The sequence below is a fragment of the Apodemus sylvaticus genome, chromosome 3, assembly GCF_947179515.1.
Source record: "Apodemus sylvaticus chromosome 3, mApoSyl1.1, whole genome shotgun sequence".
NCBI lineage: Eukaryota > Metazoa > Chordata > Mammalia > Rodentia > Muridae > Apodemus > Apodemus sylvaticus.
Window position 1 is genome coordinate 134140877 of NC_067474.1, and position 19152 is coordinate 134160028.

General features: G+C 43.1%; 1 protein-coding gene across 3 annotated transcripts; it reads right to left on the minus strand.

Moving 5' to 3' along the window:
* Window positions 1–1279: 1279 nt before the first annotated feature.
* On the minus strand, window positions 1280–17005 carry Ybx1 (Y-box binding protein 1). 3 transcript variants are annotated; one of them, XM_052177196.1, is made up of 8 exons: window positions 16698–17005; window positions 16235–16298; window positions 8963–8996; window positions 6604–6693; window positions 5967–6269; window positions 5371–5453; window positions 2164–2441; window positions 1280–1661 (listed from the first exon to the last, which is right to left on the minus strand). In XM_052177196.1, the coding sequence occupies exons 1-7, from the start codon at window positions 16855–16857 to the stop codon at window positions 2195–2197; spliced, it is 981 nt and encodes a 326-aa protein (XP_052033156.1). In that variant the 5' UTR covers window positions 16858–17005; the 3' UTR covers window positions 1280–1661; window positions 2164–2194. The 3 variants fall into 3 exon arrangements, with proteins under 3 accessions (XP_052033156.1, XP_052033157.1, XP_052033159.1); XM_052177197.1 differs by having other exon boundaries at window positions 2164–2429; window positions 16698–17004; XM_052177199.1 differs by lacking the exon at window positions 6604–6693.
* Between the last annotated feature and the right edge of the window lie 2147 nt (window positions 17006–19152).

Sequence of the window (19152 nt, forward strand, 5' to 3'; positions counted from 1 at the left end):
AACTTGAGTAGCCACATCTGTCACACAGACTTTCATCAGCATGGATTATGTTTCCATCACGTGTCCAAGCTGGTCTCTGACATCCGTCAACTACTCATTTAATCCCTTCCTATGTTGTATTAAATCATTCCAGCACAGCACACTGTCTCCAAATTCCTTCACCCCCTATTTCCATGTCTACTGTTGATACATATCTAGTTTTACACCCCTTTCTTCTAGATTTCTGTCCCATGTCTCACCTGGACCTCTAGATTTGGTCACTAAAGACTTGGTATGCGGCCTGGGGTGGTGGAACACACCTGTAATCCCAGCACTCCGGGAGGCAGAGGTAGGCAGATTTCTGAGCTTGAGGTCAGCCTGGTCTACAGAGTGAGTTCCAGGACAGCCAGGGCTACACAGAGAAACCCTGTCTCAAAGAAAAAAAAAAAAGTCTTGGTATGCTGAACAATTCTACAATAGTAACCCCTGGGTCATTCTTTCTAATTAGATTAGCTTTTTTGGGGCTGGAGAGATGGTTCAGCGGGTAGGGGCACTGACTGCTCTTCCAAAGGTCATGAGTTCAAATCCCAGCATCCACATGGTGGCTCACAACCATCCGTAAGGAGATCTAACTCCCTCTTCTGGCATCTAAAGATAGCTATAGTGTACTTAATATAATAAATAAATTAAAAAAAAAAAAGGATTAGCTTTTTTGTTTGTTTGTTTTTGTCAGAAATCCTCCTGCCTCTGCCTCACAAGTGGTGGGATTAAGGTGTGTGCTGCCACCCCCTCACCCCAGCTTAGATTAGGTTTACATTTACTATTTTCAGCATTACCATAGGAAGTTCCCCCCAAATGTAGTCCAGGCAGATAATGAATTAATTTTTTTCACTATGCTCTTGGCAACAGAGTATTTACAGTAGTCACCATGGCTGGTATGAGCTAACACATGTCTCTCAGTATGTTTGTTAATAATAGGACTGCTGAAGTCTTCCATCAATTCCTATTAGTTTCTACTACAAAGAATAGCCCTAAAAAGTTGATGGAGAGTAGCCATTACTCTCCACTTCAGTGCAATGTCAGTATACTCTGGAGTTTCTCTAATAGCATGGCCCTACACAGGAAACTTCTCTATCCCTTTACTGTGCAGCAAAAGAAACCCTTCCTACTCAAGCCTCTATAGCGCATTCCAGACAGTCTTTGAACTTAAGAAGTGCTGCTGTTCCCAGCGGGTATCACCAGTGTTACCTGTTATCCTGAAAGTAGGAGACTACTCAATTATGACAAGACTAGACAGACATTATTATTTAAGACCTTTATTAACAGGTGCTTGCAGTTTGTTGACTTTTTTGAAAAAATCAAGTTGTAAACTTTATTACAAATTAAAAATGAAGTTCTTAAAAATCTCAACTTGACCAGATATGAAACAATTTAAAAACCGTTAAAGGTGTATTGAGAAAAACCAGGCCTTTTTTTTTTCTTAAAAAACACTTTGTCATTACCAAAAAGAGACATCTTTAGGTAAAAATAATAAAAACCCCATGCTGCATAGATGATGCAGAGAGTTCTAATGTTATCTGGTCAACGGGCAAAAAGCAAGCACTTAAGGTCTTCAGCTCCAATCTTTGTTCATTTCTTATTGCTGGAATTTCATATTCATTTCTTCTTGTTGGATGACCAAACTGCAAAGAAAAGACTCTATTTACCATCCTGAAGTCTTCAGATCATGGACCACTCACTCGTAGTAGCCACATTTTACCCACCTTCTTGGCTTTAGCTTAAAGGATGATTTACATACAACAGAAGTGGACACCAACATACTCTGGATACAAGCAGATGATCTGATACAACCCCAGAACCACAGCAAGTAAAGTCAAATAAATGTAAGCTAAAGCTAGGCATGACAGACCTCAGATTCCCCAGCTGGCTTCATGTTCAGAGATCTGCCTGCCTGCTGCCTCCACACTTGGATTAAAGATGGGTACTACCAAACCTGGTAACCCAAAGTTACTTTTAAAACCTTCTTAAAATTCACAACACTGTCTTCAGAGCACAGGAAGGCTTTGTTAGCTTTCTGCCAAAATCAGAAATGTAGGCAGCTCATATTCAAAATGTAGTATCTTAATCTATCAGTTTCTTTGGCACTAGAGCTCAGAGCAAAGGAAGCCAAAGGGGCTTACTTACCCGGATGATGGTAGAGATGGTAAGCCGGCATTTACTCAGCCCCGCCCTGCTCAGCCTCGGGAGCGGACGAATTCTCAGCTGGTGGATCGGCTGCTTTTGTCTCTTTGCCATCTTGTGGTTTAGGGTTCTCTGGGCGTCTGCGTCGGTAATTGAAGTTGCGGCGATACCGACGTTGAGGTGGCTGCTGACCCTGGGTCTCATCTCCTTGATTTTCTTTGTCCTCTTCATTGCCATCCTCTCTTGGCTGTCTTTGGCGAGGAGGGCCCCTGAAATGAATACTACATAATCTCAGAAAACACAAACAGCTTTCTTCCTTTAGCCTAACCACAAGTAAGACTTGGTACTTGGGTGCACAGCCTAGCAAATATATAAGTTACTCTTAAAAGCCAAATGTCTAAGTATATTATCTTTCATTCACATAAGTTAAGATCAATAAAGCTGAGTCTGCTGCTCAAATGCTTGGAAACAGAACCATCCTGGTGCCCTTTGACTTTTCTTGCCAGCAACTATTCTCGACCCCATTTTCTTACTTCCCTCCTGTCTTAATATTTCCTTTTATTTGTTCATGAACAAAAAAATTAGAATTTTTCTCATCATGTGCTTATGAGTAGCACCATGTCTCATTTACTACAACACTTAAACCAACAAGCAATCAACTGAGAAGTGACCAATTTGTGGCAAGGTTGGAAAACTCCTATACTTTGTGCAAACTTTAAAGTGAAATGTGTTACCTACCATAAAAGTAATTCATGAGCTGTAAAGTTAAGAATACTTGTTTTCAGAAGCCCAGTGTTTGATTCCTAGCACCCACATGGTGGCTCACAACTAACCCCAACTCTAGTTTCAGGGGAACCCACAAGCTCTTCTGACTTCCATAGGCACCAGACATACAAGCAGGCAGACTTCATACATATATGGAACAACAAACAAAAACTTGGCAAAATAATTTTAAAATTAGATATATTAGCTGTAACAAATCATAAAGCAAAAAGGATCAATAACTATCTTTATAAAAGACAGACATACAACTAAAAATACCACCAAAAGATATTTGCTCAAGATATCAGAAAACTAGGAAGAGATCTTGAAAGCTCTATAGTATAGTATATTAGTATAGTACAGTATAGTATAAAGGCAAACAGAAGATTTGGTTGTTCAAACCTATAATGTATAGACTGCTATAAAAGCATGCTTTATACTTATGCTATAATAGGTATAATATTAAAACACTCAGAGCCATCAACATAAAAAAATGGACAATAGGAATTGAGCATAACAAGGATAATTGAGGATAACACAAGAAAATAATGCCCTTCCCCTGGGGGCTGTCAAGACACCCACTAGTGAAGAGTTCCTGGGTTTTTTTTTCTTTGCTAGGTTCTGTTCTCAACATTCACAACTGTTCTTAACCTCAATACTAAAGGTGCCAGTCATACATGCGTTGGGCACACATACACACAAGCAAAATATACAAATTAAAATAAATCTAAGAAATATATAACCATCCTCTAGGGGGCTGGAGATGGCTCAGCAGTTAAGGGCACTGGCTGGTCTTCCAGAGGTCCTGAGTTCAATTCCCAGCAACCACATGGTGGCGCACAACCATCTGTAATAAGATCTGCTGCCCTCTTCTGGTGTGTCTGAAGAGAGCTACAACGTACTCACATAAATTAAATAAACAATTAAAAAAACAGTGCTACACAGAGAAACCTCGGGGGAAAAAAAAAAAATATATATATATATATATAAAACCAACTATAGTGAACCATCAAAAGGTCCCTAATAATCTTAAGAACACAGGACATTGAGCATGTGCTTTTAATCCCAGCACTCAGGAGGCAGAGGCAGGTGATCTGGATCTGAGTTTGAGGCCAATCTGGCTTACAATGAGAACAGTCAGGGCTACATAAACTTGATCTCAGAACACACAGGGCAGTAAGCATGATGGTGCACACCTTTTAATGCCAGCCCCAAAGAGGCAAGCAATTTCTAAGAGTCCTGGGCCACACAGAATTACCAGGTAAGACACTAACTCAAAAATAAAATCAAGCCAACACACAGAGCAAATAACATGCTCACAGGCACTGCCCACACTGGGTGCCAAGGTAATTTTGCCTTTGATTCTAGCTATTCAGGTCAGGCAGGAAGGCTGGTAGTTTGAGGCTGGCAGCTCAGGCAACTTAATATTCTCAATCTCTTTTCTTTCTCTCCTAAAGAAAACAAACAAACATAATACAGGGAGGAGCTGGGAAACGCCTCACCAAATATAAGTATCACTAATACTATATAAACACTTTGTGGTGATGCCAACACCAGGGTTTCAAAGCAAGGGCTCACTGCCCAGCCAGTCTAGCTCAATCAATAAACTGCACACCCATTAAAAGACTTATTTTAAAAACTGAGGGGAAAAAGTTTAAGAAAGATCACAAATGTTGACACACAAACACCACACACATACACACAATTGGAGGTGGGAGGGTCAGAGTCAGGAGGGTACTCACAAGTGGATCCTGGACAAGTGGACTTACAATTCCCAAATTCTGGGGTAGAAAACTAGCTGCTAATGTAGTCTCCATCTGTAGAGGCACACATAACTCCTGTATCCTCATGGGGTGGTTAACCCCTGGAGACTGGTGCTCCCGGAGCATCCCTCACTGTCCCAGTAGCCCCTTTCCCTAGAATACCTACTACAGTGCTTTCTGTACGTGAGAGTGGGTAGACAGGTCCTACCTGGGTTCATGTATGCTGTGAGTTAGCAGATGCCCAGTACTTACAAGATCAGCCTTACCTTCTTTCTCCCCTAAGAAAGCAAGCTTTAGATATTGTTTGAACTATCCTTACCTTTTTTTCAAGAATAGAAAAATTGTGATTCTATCTATACTCTTGCTTAAGAAATAAAAATAAAGAGAGCTTTAACTACAAAGCAGTGCCAAAATGCAAAGAATACATTCTCTCAGACTGCTCACTTCAGGAAGAGAATGTGTCAGGGTTGGGAATTTAGCTCAGTGGCACAGAACTTGCCTAACAAGGCCCTGGGTTCAGTCCTCAGCTCCGGAAGAAAAAAAAAGAAAAAAAAGGAAAAAAAAAAAAAAAAAAAGAGAGAGAGAGAATGTAAAGATTTAACTCACGAGAGCCCGAGCCGCACGATGCTGGAGAGCTCTAACATCTGGCTGAAGCACCTAACAGAACAGGCTCTGACGGACATACCTGCGGAACCGTGGTCTGTAACCCCGGTACACACTCTGTCTCACTGGTCTACCTTGCTCTCCCGCACCCTGGTTGTCAGCACCCTGGATGGAAGACATCAGAAATTAAAGTCTATTTGATCAATAACAAAATCCCAATCAGGCAAAATCAAACTTTTGTTTCTTTGTTTTGAGACTAGGTCTGTCTACAAAGCCCCTGGCTATCCTGGCACTTCATACATGCAGACCAGGCTGGCCCCAAGTCAAGAGTTCCACCTGCCTTTGCCTACAGAGTGCTGGGGTTAAAGGCACACACCACCACTGCCCAGCTAAACTCCAACTCTTGAGCACAAGACATCTAATAATTATGGTCACACCATACAAGCCTGAAGGTTCGTCACTATCAAAAAAGTGCATCCTGTGGGTAACAGGGTAATTTAGGAGAAAATTTCCAGGAGACAGTCAAGATACAATCTTTCTCAAAAGTTCTATTAGTCTGAGGAGTGTTGATTACTCAGCACTTACTAGCATCTTCAAAGCCCTAAGGTTCAATTCCCAGGACAAGCAAACAAGACTGTTGTTACACTCAGTGTCAATCCTCTTCCCTTTGACACTTACCTCCATCACTTCTCCTTGCACAGGGGGGTTGGAATACTGTGGTCGACGCGCATAGGGTCTCCGCATGTAGTAAGGTGGGAACCTTCGCCTGCGATAAGGCCGGCGTTGTTGGGCCTGGCCTTCAGGAGCGCTTTCCGATCCCTCATTCTTTTCCCCACTCTCACTATTTTGGTAATTTTGCTGGTAATTGCGTGGAGGACCCCTACGACGTGGATAGCGTCTATAATGGTTACGGTCTGCTGCGTATTTACTGCCTTGAACTGGAACTCCACCAGGGCCTGTAACATTTGCTGCCTCCGCACCCTACAAAAGTCATTATTTATTGACAATAACAAAGGAAATCCAAATATTCAACAAATTTCACAAAAGACGGGGAGGGGGGTAAAACAAACCCAAGAGAAAACAAAATGGAGGTCGTGTGCATGGACAAAGGGTGCATAGGAATGACTACATCAGCTCCTCACTGTTCTGAAGAGACTGCTCTCTAACTGCAGCCAGCACTTTAGGCTCGATGCACCTGTGTTCATGTAGTCACTAGAACACATCATCCATCCAATTAGAGCCACCATCCTGACGGATGAGATCTCCACATGATTTCCATACCGAAGTCAAACCTTTACACAAAAAGCATCCTCACCTTTTCTCCTTCAACAACATCAAACTCCACAGTCTCTCCATCTCCTACACTGCGAAGGTACTTCCTGGGGTTATTCTTCTTTATGGCAGTCTAGTAACATCATTCCAAAAATAGATTAACAGGGGAGAAGAATGTGCTTTTTCATTTAAAATGTACCAGCGTCAACATCATTTTTACCTTGGATATATACTTAATATTTGCTTTACTTAACACCAAACTGTCAATAGTTTAGAAAAGCAGGGACCAATGATACCCCCAACCTCAACCACAAGACTCCACTCTTACAAGGCCCCAGCATTTTACCACTATTTACAAAACTAAAGTAATTTAATACTCAAAACAGACACAACAATGTGTAAAATAATGTGCTTTTTGGAAAAGCATCACATGAACAAAATGAGGCCTCCATCTATCCCCCAAAGACTGCACTTAATAGCAGAAGCCAGCCCAACACACGGCCAGTTTAGATGACAGGCGAGTTTAGTTTTTACATGCTTCAACTTTGACCATTAACAACCCTTGTCCCTTGACTATATCAAACTCAATTACAAATGTCAACCAAAATTCCTTCTAGCCTGTCTATGATGAATACTTCCATGGAAATGCATTTCACATATTATCTATACCACTCTTTTTATTTCTCTCTGTCCGGGACTGTTGGTTATTACCTCCCCAGAAAACAGTTAAGTCTTACATTATATAGGGCTTTAAAAAATTATGAAGCCCAAGGTCACACAGCTATTAAGTGGCAGGGGAACTTCTCTAAATCCAGGTCTTGGGACTCCAAATCCCATGTTCATTCATTCCACATCACAGCAGTATCCATTACAGGATCACTCATGCATTTCCATTCCAGAGGAGGCAGGACAACCAACAAAGCTGAGGCCAATTAAGCTCCGGTGCCCAGAACTGCAGTCTACTTGATACACCACCACGACCTGAGCAGCCAAGTCCCAAGAACAACTCCATGTTGAAACCACTTGCAAAATAAGTAGGAAAGCATATTGGTGACACTGTGGGGTGATACGACTGGGTGAGCTGAGTCAAATAATTGATCTCATCTGTCATCTGAACCGCCGTAGTTTTGTATCTTTTATACATAGCCAACTCTCAATTATTTGCAGTCATAGGGGATAGCAGAAGCATGCAATAAAATCCCCAAACACATTAGTATTCGTCTTTAGCCCCTTCTAATCTTTCATGGTTGCCAGTGGCAGTAAGACTAATAATTAGCCTTGTTGCTTGTCTGTTCAAGTCTGCTTATTATTTTCAGTGTGTAAGAGGAAAGGTAAAAGTCACCTTACCAACAAGGACATTAATCTTTTAAAGCATATGAGCAGTTAATTTACATTTAGAATTTAAATGTTTGCATACTTATATTCCATAGGCTTTTAGAATCTATACAGGGATTCTGCTGAATCTCATTTCTAGGACATTTGTAGACGCTACAAAAATGCTAACCTGTTAACCTCCCCTAAGGAGGATGCTGCCACCCAAGCTCTTAAGTTAGCAGAACACTGGGGAAGACAGATTAGGATTCTAGGTCTCTAATCCCTATCACTTAAAAAAAAAAAAAAAAAAAAGTGGTTAAAATTTAAAATAACCTTCACTATAAGTGGACACTGACAGTCCCAGTGAAAGGCTGACCAGGCAGCGATGCATTTTCTAGCCCATTTCATGCCGGTGAAGACAAGATTGATGGGAGCAATGGAGCACTCACGTGACAGCATCTTACTTTAATAAGTCTCAATTTCTACTCAAGATGCAGTTTCTGCTTGGCTAAATTTTCTCCTCCAAAATCACAGGTAGCCAATTAAAGTTATTTACTGAACAATCACAACATGGCTACAATGTTTTCCACTTAATGTTAAATCACTGAGTATATAAATTTCTAGTCAATTCAAAGGTGAAAATAGCATTTAAAATGCTTTATGACAAATGACACCAGTCCTGCCTTACATGGTGCTGGCTTCCTGTTTTCCCAAACAGGCAACAGTTCTGTAGCTCTATCCCATGAGGATTCACCCTCACTAAGGTGGACCTGATGCTACAGTGTCTGCAAGTGTCTTGCCAATGCTCTATGTATTTATAGAAACACTATTCAGGTCTAAGCTTATTGTGGGTATTTGTCTAAGCGAGGGGTGAAAACTGAGTGCCATCAGTTGAACAGACTCAACATTTCATTATTTAAAATTAATTGGGCTCTCTCCAAAGCAATGCTTCACTCTACACTTTAACCATGGTATTACTCTCAGGTTCAGAACTAAATTCACTCATTCCTGGGCTTAGCAAATCTGAGAACATGCTTCTTCTCACAAGTTTTGAGCCAGAAGTGCAGACAATCTATATAAGCACTCACCTGGTGTACAAATACGTCTTCCTTGGTGTCATTCCTGTAAGACAGAAGAGAATAACAAGTGAAGAAAGGGAATGCAAGTGTCACTGATTGAAAAACCAAGCTAAATGAATTCTCTTCAGACTGAACTGTTACAGTGATAAGCCACTCACTACCTTTGAGAGGATAAGCAAACATTTCTAAGGCAATGTAAAAATGAGCCATAATTCAAAGTATAGACGTGACAAGCAACGCCTCGCCCTGCCCCTGCCCTATTAAACATTAACAATGACCCAGCCACACGCTTTATCTACAGTGAACATTACTAACAGTAGAGTCATTTCCACTTCCTCCTCACCACTTCTAACCTCCAGAAAATGCAACAGAGAACACACAATGTAAGCTATGTCCCCCTCACTTTCATGCCTAACACCATTTCTCAAGCACTCCCTTTCACCTCCCACCAGACTCTACAATCCTTAAGCAAGTGAAATTTGCCAAATATATCAGCAAAACTTTCTATTTTCTGATAGTTTCAGTCTCATCTTGAGCTTATGAGCTCTGCCTCAGCTTCCACAGTACTGGCTGCCATTAGTTACAGGGGTTTACCAAGAAAAGAGACAAAGTCTTTCATTAGAAGAATGTGGTGTGATAAAATTTACTGCATAAATAGTGGTTGATTGCCAGGCGGGGGTGGCGCATGCCTGTAATCCCAGCATTCTGGGAGGCAGAGGCAGGCGGATTTCTAAGTTTGAGGCCAGCCTGGTCTTCCAGGACAGCCAGGGCTACACAGAGAAACCCTGTCTCGAAAAAAACCAAATCCAAAAAAACAAAAAAAATTAAAAAAAAAAAATTGTGGTTGATTATAAGGACCTAAATAAGCTGAGCCCAGCAAATTAGGTCAAAGTTCAAAGTTCAGATAGGAACGAAGACATTTAGGCTATCTTTCTTGTGACAAAAATGGAAGAAACTGAAACTAATTGGGAACTGGAAGTGAGGATTCATTAGGAACCAGAAGCACTGGAAAAAGACTTCCTTTCTGTTAGTAGCCTACTCCACCCTCTTCACTACCAGTAAAGCCAGAGAATTCCTCAGTATTAGTTCTAATGTTTTAAATTAATGACCAAAGACACTAGTGGCACACTGCTAAGAAGCAAAGAATGCAAAGAATTCATACAAAATGACTTCAATTTTGATCACAAAGATACATTATCACAACTGGAACCAAACAATTGCCAAATCTTAAAAAAAACAAACAAACAAAAAAAAAAACTCAAATCAACCGTCGATCATGATGTTCACCCATCTGCAATTCCACAAGGCACCTCAGAGACAGGATTAAGAATAGCATTAATCTCATTTGCTCCAGCAACCACTTCAAATCCAGTCTGTATGTAAAGCACAACAAATACTGGTGTAGGGTAGACAAGTCTATAAAGAATTAGGAGGCTGCATTGCAGCACACTTAACTACTGTTCTAAAGTCAGGCAACTCAGAACCAACAGGGGTAGAAGTGGTACTAGGCTTGTTGGATGGCACCTAAAGGTTCAGTACCCTGGCTGGACATGGTGGCAGGGAGAGGTAGAGCCAGGTGGATACCTGTGAGTTCCAGAACAGACATCATCTCAAACATCCCCTCCCCATAATCACTAGTCTACTAGGTTTTTATATTAAGTAAACTTAGTATGTGAATACTAATTTTTTTAACCTAATTAAAACTGTTGTCTATTGCTTGTGTATGTTTGGACAGATAATCTCAATATGCAGACCTCAAGTCAAACCTGGGATTAAAGGTGTGTACCACCTCATCCATATTTGCTGTTTTGATAATGCTGTTATTTAAAATGATGGGGGCCAGTAAGATGGTTCAGCAAGTAAAGGTGCTTTCTTAACAATCCTGACCATGTGAATTGAATCCCTGGAACCCACACAGGGATAGTTAACTCCTGCAAGTAACTCTGACCTCCAAATGTTTCCAATCTCTCAATAAATAAATGCAATAAAATAATGAATGAGCCAGGAGTGATGGTGCAAACCTTTAATCCCAGTACTTAGGCTGATATCTGCATTTGAGGTCAGCCAAGGACGGACAGACGGACGGGGACACACACACACACACACACACACACACACACACACACACACACACGACATAGAGGGACCCTGTCTCAGAAAACAAGAGTATGCTTTAAGTTCCATGGAGGGTATTTTTTTTTTTTTATTAACAACTGCTTCTGGGTTATAAAGGTCATGTATCTAGTCCTAAATATAGTAGGATAGTGCTGGCAATAAGACAGTATTATTTCCTAAGAAATAATTTTGTGGATACACACTGGCTAAAAGCACTTGTTCGGTCAGAGCCAAGCTTGGAGATCAGCACCTACAACCGACACTCCAAATCCAGGAGGCTCAATGCCCTTTGATGGGCTCTGTGGGCATGTGGTGCACATACACACAGCATCCTGTATTACTCGAGATGAAGTGCTAAACATTATACTAGGTTACTTACTATATACACAAGTTAGCCCTCACAACTTGATCATGGGGGCATCACTAATCCCTACCATCTCCACAAAGCACTGAACTGAAAATACAACCTGTGGCCATTTGTTCACAGCACAGATGCAGCTTCCCCCTTTTATTACTACCTGTGCCTCATACTACTCAATATGCTAAGTATTCTATTAGACATCTAAAACATTTTTTTTGGATACCTATCATTCAAACTCTAGCTCCCTACAATCACCAACAAAGTTCTTAAAGTTAAAAAGCAAACTAACAGGAACAAAATGACTGAACTAAAAGAACTGAGCCTTCTCAAAGAAATCATGGTGGTACTGGGAAATGACAAACAAAAAAACCTTAGACGTGTTTCACACACATTACTGCCTTAAATAACACCTACTTAAGTTTAAGAATATCCTCAACAAATTGCTCCACATCTTACTAGAACTACTAAAATCAATTACCAAGCCTTTAAGTTTACCCTAAAATCACAAATCCCACTTAATTCCTTTTTAAGGGTCCAGACAAGCCTGACAGAAGGCCTGGAGTCTATCTGACTTCAACTAGTCTCAGTATAAGGAAAACACACAAGGCTAATGAATGCACTCGTTGCCTTTTCTAAAACATTTTAAGAGTAAATGATTCTACCTGGCAAAAAGCGGGAAAGAACCACAACACGATGATTCTATTCCAAGTTAGTGACTGAGTTGACTTCAGTCATCTTAAGATGGGTGCTTAGTTAATGCAGGTGTACAAGCTGAGAGATCTAGCATTCAGTCAACCTCTTGCAAGTTCCTTCCTTAAACAGTCAAGGAGTCCTTGGGTCTTCTTGTGCAACACCAATTTTAGCAGTATTACAATAGACTCATCTAATTTTGGGGGGATATCTTCTGATCTTTCCTTCTTGCTTTCTCACAGGGGCAATAGAGATGCACTAGCCACTTAAAGGGTAAGTGGACTCTAGGAATGAATGCCACCATTGCATGATCCTTTGGGTCACTGGGCAAACCAAAAATCACCGGGGCAAAAAAGCTGCCATTTTCTTGTTGTTCTTGATGAGCTGGACCCAGCAGAACTGCCTTTGCACTTGAAGCACCTTCAAAGTGGTTAGTCTTCATGGCTGTGCCCAAGTGGGCTTTCTTGTTTAATGTGCCACCTTTGGTCCTATTGGTGACTAAAGAGATTAAGACACCTACCCATCCCATCAGAGTGAAACTTCAGCTAAGTGTTTAATACACAGAGAAACCCTGTTTCAAAAAACTGACCAAGATGACACCACTAGGGTCTGGTGGCACACATTATAATCTCACCAAATCCCTGAAAAGACCCATTCCCTTACTACCTCAAAATTCAAAACCCAAAAAGATTGAGGAGGTCCAATATTTTCTCCTTTAATTCCTCAACTGCATCTCAATTTTAGTAAGGGATAGTCTCACATACAAAGTCTTTAAATAGCTAAGAACAGTCAGTCAGTCATACCCTAAAAAATGATCTGTAACTGTGTGAACAAGCTTCAAACTGAAAATGGCTAGTTTCATACAAATACTCCAGAATAGTTAAGTTCAAATCCTGCTCCTACTACTTCCTGTTTTTATAGGACAAATCACTTAAACCTATGTTTCCAAGGAATAGTACCTAAGTCTCCAAAGTTTTTAAGTCTTAATCACTTAACAAACCTTGAATAAATACTATTCACACCACTGTTATTGCAGTAACTAATTACATACAGGGAAACTCCAAAAGGGAAGACCTCCCCCCAAAGGAAGACTAACACTGACAGCATTAAGTTCTAAAGATACAAAGCTAAGCATGCAACAGTCTGGATCAGGGAAGATGGTTCACCTGGAGAAAATGCTTGCAATGCAAACCTGACAATAGAACCTCCAGAAACCATGTAAAATCCAGATGCAGTCTGTCTTCTGACCGGCACACAAGTGCTTGTAGCAGACAAGCCCTCACAAACTTGCATGTAAACTTTAAGTAACAGACTGGATCAAAGGGAAAAAAAAGGGAGATAAAAGTAATGATTTCTATGTAAAAGCTGAGGTTACAAGTCAAACCTCTGTAGTGTTCTGAATGCCTAACTCCATCACTGAGCCACAACCCAAACCCTAACTTTTGCCATCATAAAAGACACATTCCAATGAAAATTGTTCTGGATTCATGCTTTTCCCTGATTAAGTGTTTCAATATTAAGAATCATTCTGGGGATCTGGGAAAGGGGAAATCATTTGGAATGTAATAAAAAAATATAGAAAATAAAAATATTTTTTAAAAAAAAGAATAATTCTCAACATTTAATAAACTGAAATATTTATTTGCAGAAGGGATGAAAATAGGTTAAGTTACACGCTTTCTTTTTTGTCAACATAGTATATGAATTGATAAAACATAATTTTTTCAATTCATAGATTATTAATGCCTCTATGGTTCTTTTGTTTTTTGAAACAGGGTCTCTGTGGAGCCATGGCTGCCCTTGAACTCTTCTGTCCAAGTGCAGGGATTACATGGGTGTCCCACCTCCTCAGGCATTAAACTTTTTCAAGAGGGTGAGGACAGGGTCTTGATTTGTAAGCCAGGCTGTCCTTAATTCACTTGTAGCAGTGCATGACACCTGACATCCTGCCTCCTGGGATTGCATGCAAGCATCACTGTGCTTTTTTATTTTATGTAGTGTTATGGATCAAACCCAGGACTTTAGGAACACTAGACAAACACTATACCAAATCCAAAGGCGTTACATCCCCAATCCCTTTATTTGAAAAATTTACAACAAAACCAGCATTTGAAAAAAAAAGCCTTAGGACAAAAAATTCTGACCAAATTACAAGAATTCACTACCATCAACAAATCTTCCACATAGATTATAAAATAGCTAAAGAACCTAGAATATATAATCCAGAATTCAGAGCACTGCAATACTTTATCTCCCATTTTACATGGGCTGACCACCTCTGGAGTCAAGTGTTCCCAGTGTTTGGTATTCTATTCATTTCCTAACTAGGACAAACCTTTAGTTCACCAGAACCAGAATTTACAGTGTATCTCATTTTTAAACCACAGCATTAATATAATAATGGCCTGCTTAGAAACAAAGCACATTTTAACCAGTTAAATCAGTAATTGAGGTTAAGGCAGTCTAACAAAGAGTCATCAAAAGCCAATTACATTTAACTTGCCCGGGAGGATGAGCAACTAAGTTGATATTAAAGACATGGTCAAAGATCATAATCTTAACAACGCACAATACAAAACGACCAAGGTATACTCATCTTGGATAGCTTCAAAAAATGTGACAAGCCCAGGAAAACATTAAAATGTAGTAAATGCATACAAAAACTACAACTTACCTAACTGGAAGGGCTGTCAAGGAGGGCTGGCTAGCTAGCTACAGTCGGCTAAGGGTTAAAACTGCCCTTTGGAAGCTGAGAGCAGACTATTCTCAGCATCACCTGGGACCATCAGGATGGAAACCTCAACCAAACCACGAATAATGATCACTTTAAAAGTCACCAGGAAATCAACCACATACACCAAAGCATTACATTTTCTTCTCTGCTCACTAGTAACCCACTGGGAAAAAAAAAACATGGAAAATGTAGCCTAGGTCAGGAAGGCAAACAGCCGGTGACAGGAGGAATCCTAGAGTCCGGAAAAACAAAATGTTTCCCTCTAATTGCAACTGTAGAGAACAGACCATTAAGTGATTGTAATCGCTTTTTGCTTGAGTGTTTCCACGACTGTGTGTGGTTCATCAGTGATCGTTTTTCATCACTCCGTTATTTTTAAAAGCCTAGCTAGCTGCCCATTCAGAAGCGTTCTTTTCCCTCTCTACTTATTTAACGCCTTCTAAGCAAGCATGTAAGAGAGAAAATGCTGAAATGGCGCCAAGTCTCACAGCTGTACGGCCAGGATTGCTGCTGGCACTCGCCGTGCTCTACACCCATGCAACTGCACTAGCCTTGGCAGCCATCTTGAAAAAGATGCCGGGCTCACAAGGGAGCCCAGAGTGCAGGCACTGCCTGCACTTACCACCGCCGTCTATAAACCCTTCTCTGGATCTGTGAAGATGTAGTTTACAACTCTAAGCCAAATACGAGGAAGGCTAACTTCCCAAGGACTTAAGGCCACTCCAAAAAGCTATAACTAGGCTTTAAAAAAATTGATTTGATCAGCATGATTCCCTGACAAGGAAGTAGGAGAAATAAAAAATGAGGAAGAACCATTTCCTTTCCGATGTATTACTTGCCGTTTGGACAAATAAGAGCCCTCTTTGGCTAAAGAAGGTCTATAGAAAATGTGTTCGAGGTACTAAATGAACTGCATATTTAAGTCGTCTAAACAAAGGCAACATAACCTTACAGTACAGATAACATCTCAGGCAATTGACATGTCAAATCACGTTCCCAGAGAGGTTAACAAGGTGAAAGATCACCTGTATGTTAATTAGTGGGTCACATTCTTACATAGCAATTTCAAAGAAGCAGAAAAAGATGTCAAGGTTAAAAGCGTGCTTAGCCTGGAGTTGCCTCGGTTTGATGCAAGGTAACTGTTAAGGCATGGCTCATGCGCCGCGCTTGCCTTGACCTGCTTTGTGCCAAAGCTGAGGCTGGCTCAAGATTGGTACTTAACGGCAACACAAAGCAAGTCTACTACGGACCCACTAATCCCGTCACTCAAGGAAGAAACACGAGGTCCCAATCCCCCACCCTGTCATGCCCGTGGTGGCTCCGGCCCATGGAGATTGCCCATGCAGGAGGCGGACCCGAGCTTTCTACACCGGCATCTCACCTGTTGATGAAACCGTATCCGTTCCTTACATTGAACCATTTTACTGTTCCCAAAACCTTCGTTGCTGGAAAACAAAGCACAACAACGTCCAATCACCATCTGGCCCTGGAAGTCGGTCCAGGATCCGGCCCCAGGCCCGGGCCGCCGCCCTCGCCGCACACGTGGGTGCGCCGGGTAGCGCGGGTCCGAGGTGGGTGTGCGCCCTGGAGGCTAGCACGTGAGGGCAGGGAAAGCAGCCCGCGCTACTCCGGCTGCGTAGGCGGCGGGGCGGGGACCCCGAGCACGAGGCCCCGGGGCTGGTGGGCGCGGGGGAGGGGCGGCAGCGGCCGGAGCAGCGGCGGAATCCCGGTGCGCGCGCGCCGCGAGCCTCGGGGGGGAGGGGCGGCCGCGTAGTCGGTGGTTCGGGCCGCGTCGCCTAACGGTCCGGCCCGCGGCCCCATCCCCGGTTCCCTCTGGCGCTCACCGATGACCTTCTTGTCCCCGCCGGCGGGCGCCGCCGATGTGAGGCCGCCCTGGCCGCCACTACCCGCGCCGCTGCCCGTGGAGCCGGGCTTGGTGTCGGCGGCGCTGAGGGCGGCGGCGGGGGCGGCGGGCGGCTGCTGGGTCTCGGCCTCGCTGCTCATGGTTGCGGTGATGGTGACTGGGGCCGGCGGCGACGGCTGCGGCTCCTCCCGGGTGTGATGGTGACTAGGCCGGCGGCGGCGGTGGGGCTCTCAGGGCTCTCTGGGGTCCGCTCTCCGCTCCCGCTACCGATCGAACTAGCGAGAATGGCGGGACGGGCGGGATAAGCCCCACGGTAGACCCGCCCTTATCCTCCCCCATTGGCCTCCATCGTTGTCCATCTCACCACCTGACCGGGTCTCTACCGCCTATTGGCTTACGCTCCGCGGCTCCGGCGCTTTCATTGGTACCTTTAGCGACTAATTCGTCCGACCCACAGCTTCTCCTGCCTCCGCCGCCATAGAGACCGGAACTAGAATGAGAGCCTCGGCCGTGAGCACCATAGAGTACCGGGAGGACGCGCAGAGGGAACGTTCCCGTACGGGTCGGCTCTCGTCGCGCACGTGGGCCGCGGCCGCAGGGCCTACTCCGGCCTCCTAGAAGGGGCTTCTTCGCACGGCTGGGTGAACGCCGGGGCCTCCTTAATGGGTCAGGCTTTTAGTGATCCAGTCACCTTGGAGGGTCCACGCAAGCGCTCGAGCTGCCACGACTCAGCGTGTTCAGGGCGGGGGTGATCGTTTCTCCCGCGCGTACCAGGAATGTATTTCATTCTGGCTACAAATCAGATTTAATTTCATCCCACATTTATTAGATGTTAGGGTTTGGTTTTTTTTTTGTTTTGTTTTTTGTCATTATTAACTAAGCAGCACTGTAGACCAGGATTGCTATCTCTGTTTTTATACACTATAAAACACACGCTGCTTTCTAGTCCTGAAGTCCTCCGCCTACCTTCATTCATTCTTTATTAAGCATCTACTCTTGACTGGAGATTGAAGTAGTTTGCCAGTGACTTTCTGCTTTCTGATGGAGGAAATTTAAACGCCCAACACTTTCTTAGTTCCATGAGCACACCGTTTAGGGAGTGGAAGAGTTGAGTGGTGACATTTCAGGCAAAGGTAGATTTGTGCAAAGGCCTAGAAAAGGCCTCAAGGAGAATGCTAATCCAATCCAATCGAAGTAGGATTTAGAGGGGGGCAGAGTCAAGTAGGTGTTTTTAACGTGAGAGTCATCCTGGACTCTCCAGTGCGGGAGTGTAGCTTTAGAGTTGTAAGGTGTAGTAGCATCGTTAAAGAAAAGGCTGCTTCTTGGAGAATGGGCTGAAGAGAGAGAAGGGATGGGAGTGGGGGAAAAGTGGGGGTGGGGGGGTGGGAGGGGGACCTGGGACGGCTCCGTGTGTAAAGGCACTTAACACCTGAAGACCAGACCTGAAGACCAGAGTTCTTTCTCTGAACTCCACGTAATGGAAAGAGAAAGATAACCTCTTTCTGTAGCTTGTAGTTTGACCTCCCCATGAGCACTGTGGCATACTTCGCCTAGTTCCCAGTAAATAAATACATGTAATAGAAATACAAAAAGAAAGCTAATGCAGTAATTCTTGGACCTGCCACTCCATTTGGTAAAGACCTTCCTCAGTCAGTTCTGAAAAATACGATCATGAAGCTATTCTGGCTTTTCTGCCATTACTTTTCGTGATTGCCATTGCTTAGAGCAGAACCAGCAAAAAATTTTTTATAAGGGCCAAATATGAAAAGCTCTGGGCTGCTGGGTCAACTTTAGGTCCCAAAGCAGAGGATACCTGTGCTAAGAATGGTTTGTCTCCCCCCCCCCCCCCCAACACACACACACAGGGTTTCTCTGTGTAGCCCTGGCTGTCCTGGAACTCACTCTGTAGACCAGGCTGGCCTCGAACTCAGAAATCCACCTGCCTCTGCCTCCCAAGTGTTGGAATTAACGGCGTGTGCCACACCCCCCACCCCACCCCACTTGCCTTGGTTTGTCTTTTTTAACAGAAAACAGTGTTACTATTTTTATTGGGGATGGGGGGGGCACTGTATGCCATCATGTATGTTTACGCTGGCGAGGAAGTAAGTCAATTCATAGTCCTGGGGCACGGACCTGCGCCTTTCTTGCTGGTGTCAGTATCAAGCACCTTTAGGAGTCCTATCACTGGCTCTGAATTTACTCAGTGTCTCAATCAAACCCAAGGTTGGATGGTATGGTTAGTATTGTAGGCCAGCTTGTTCTGGGGGTCCAGACTCTGCCTACCCCATGTTGAGACAGGGTCTCACTTGGAAGCTCAGGCTGTCTGATAATCATAGTCCTGTTCTTGGTAGTAGCTTTACAAAAATGTGCCTTCGTGATGCCCGACCTTCCCTGGAGCATCTATGCCTAACAGAGAATGTTTCTTAGATTTTGTT

Bases quoted from the DNA above. Each gene is read 5' to 3' on its own strand.
- Ybx1 (XM_052177196.1), bottom strand. From the start codon at position 16,857: ATGAGCAGCGAGGCCGAGACCCAGCAGCCGCCCGCCGCCCCCGCCGCC. The intron at 16,299-16,697 runs GTGAGCGCCAGA...TTTGTTTTCCAG, and splicing joins CGGGGACAAGAAGGTCATCG to CAACGAAGGTTTTGGGAACA. The intron at 2,442-5,370 runs GTATGTCCGTCA...GAGATTATGTAG, and splicing joins TACAGACCACGGTTCCGCAG to TATTCATTTCAGGGGCCCTC.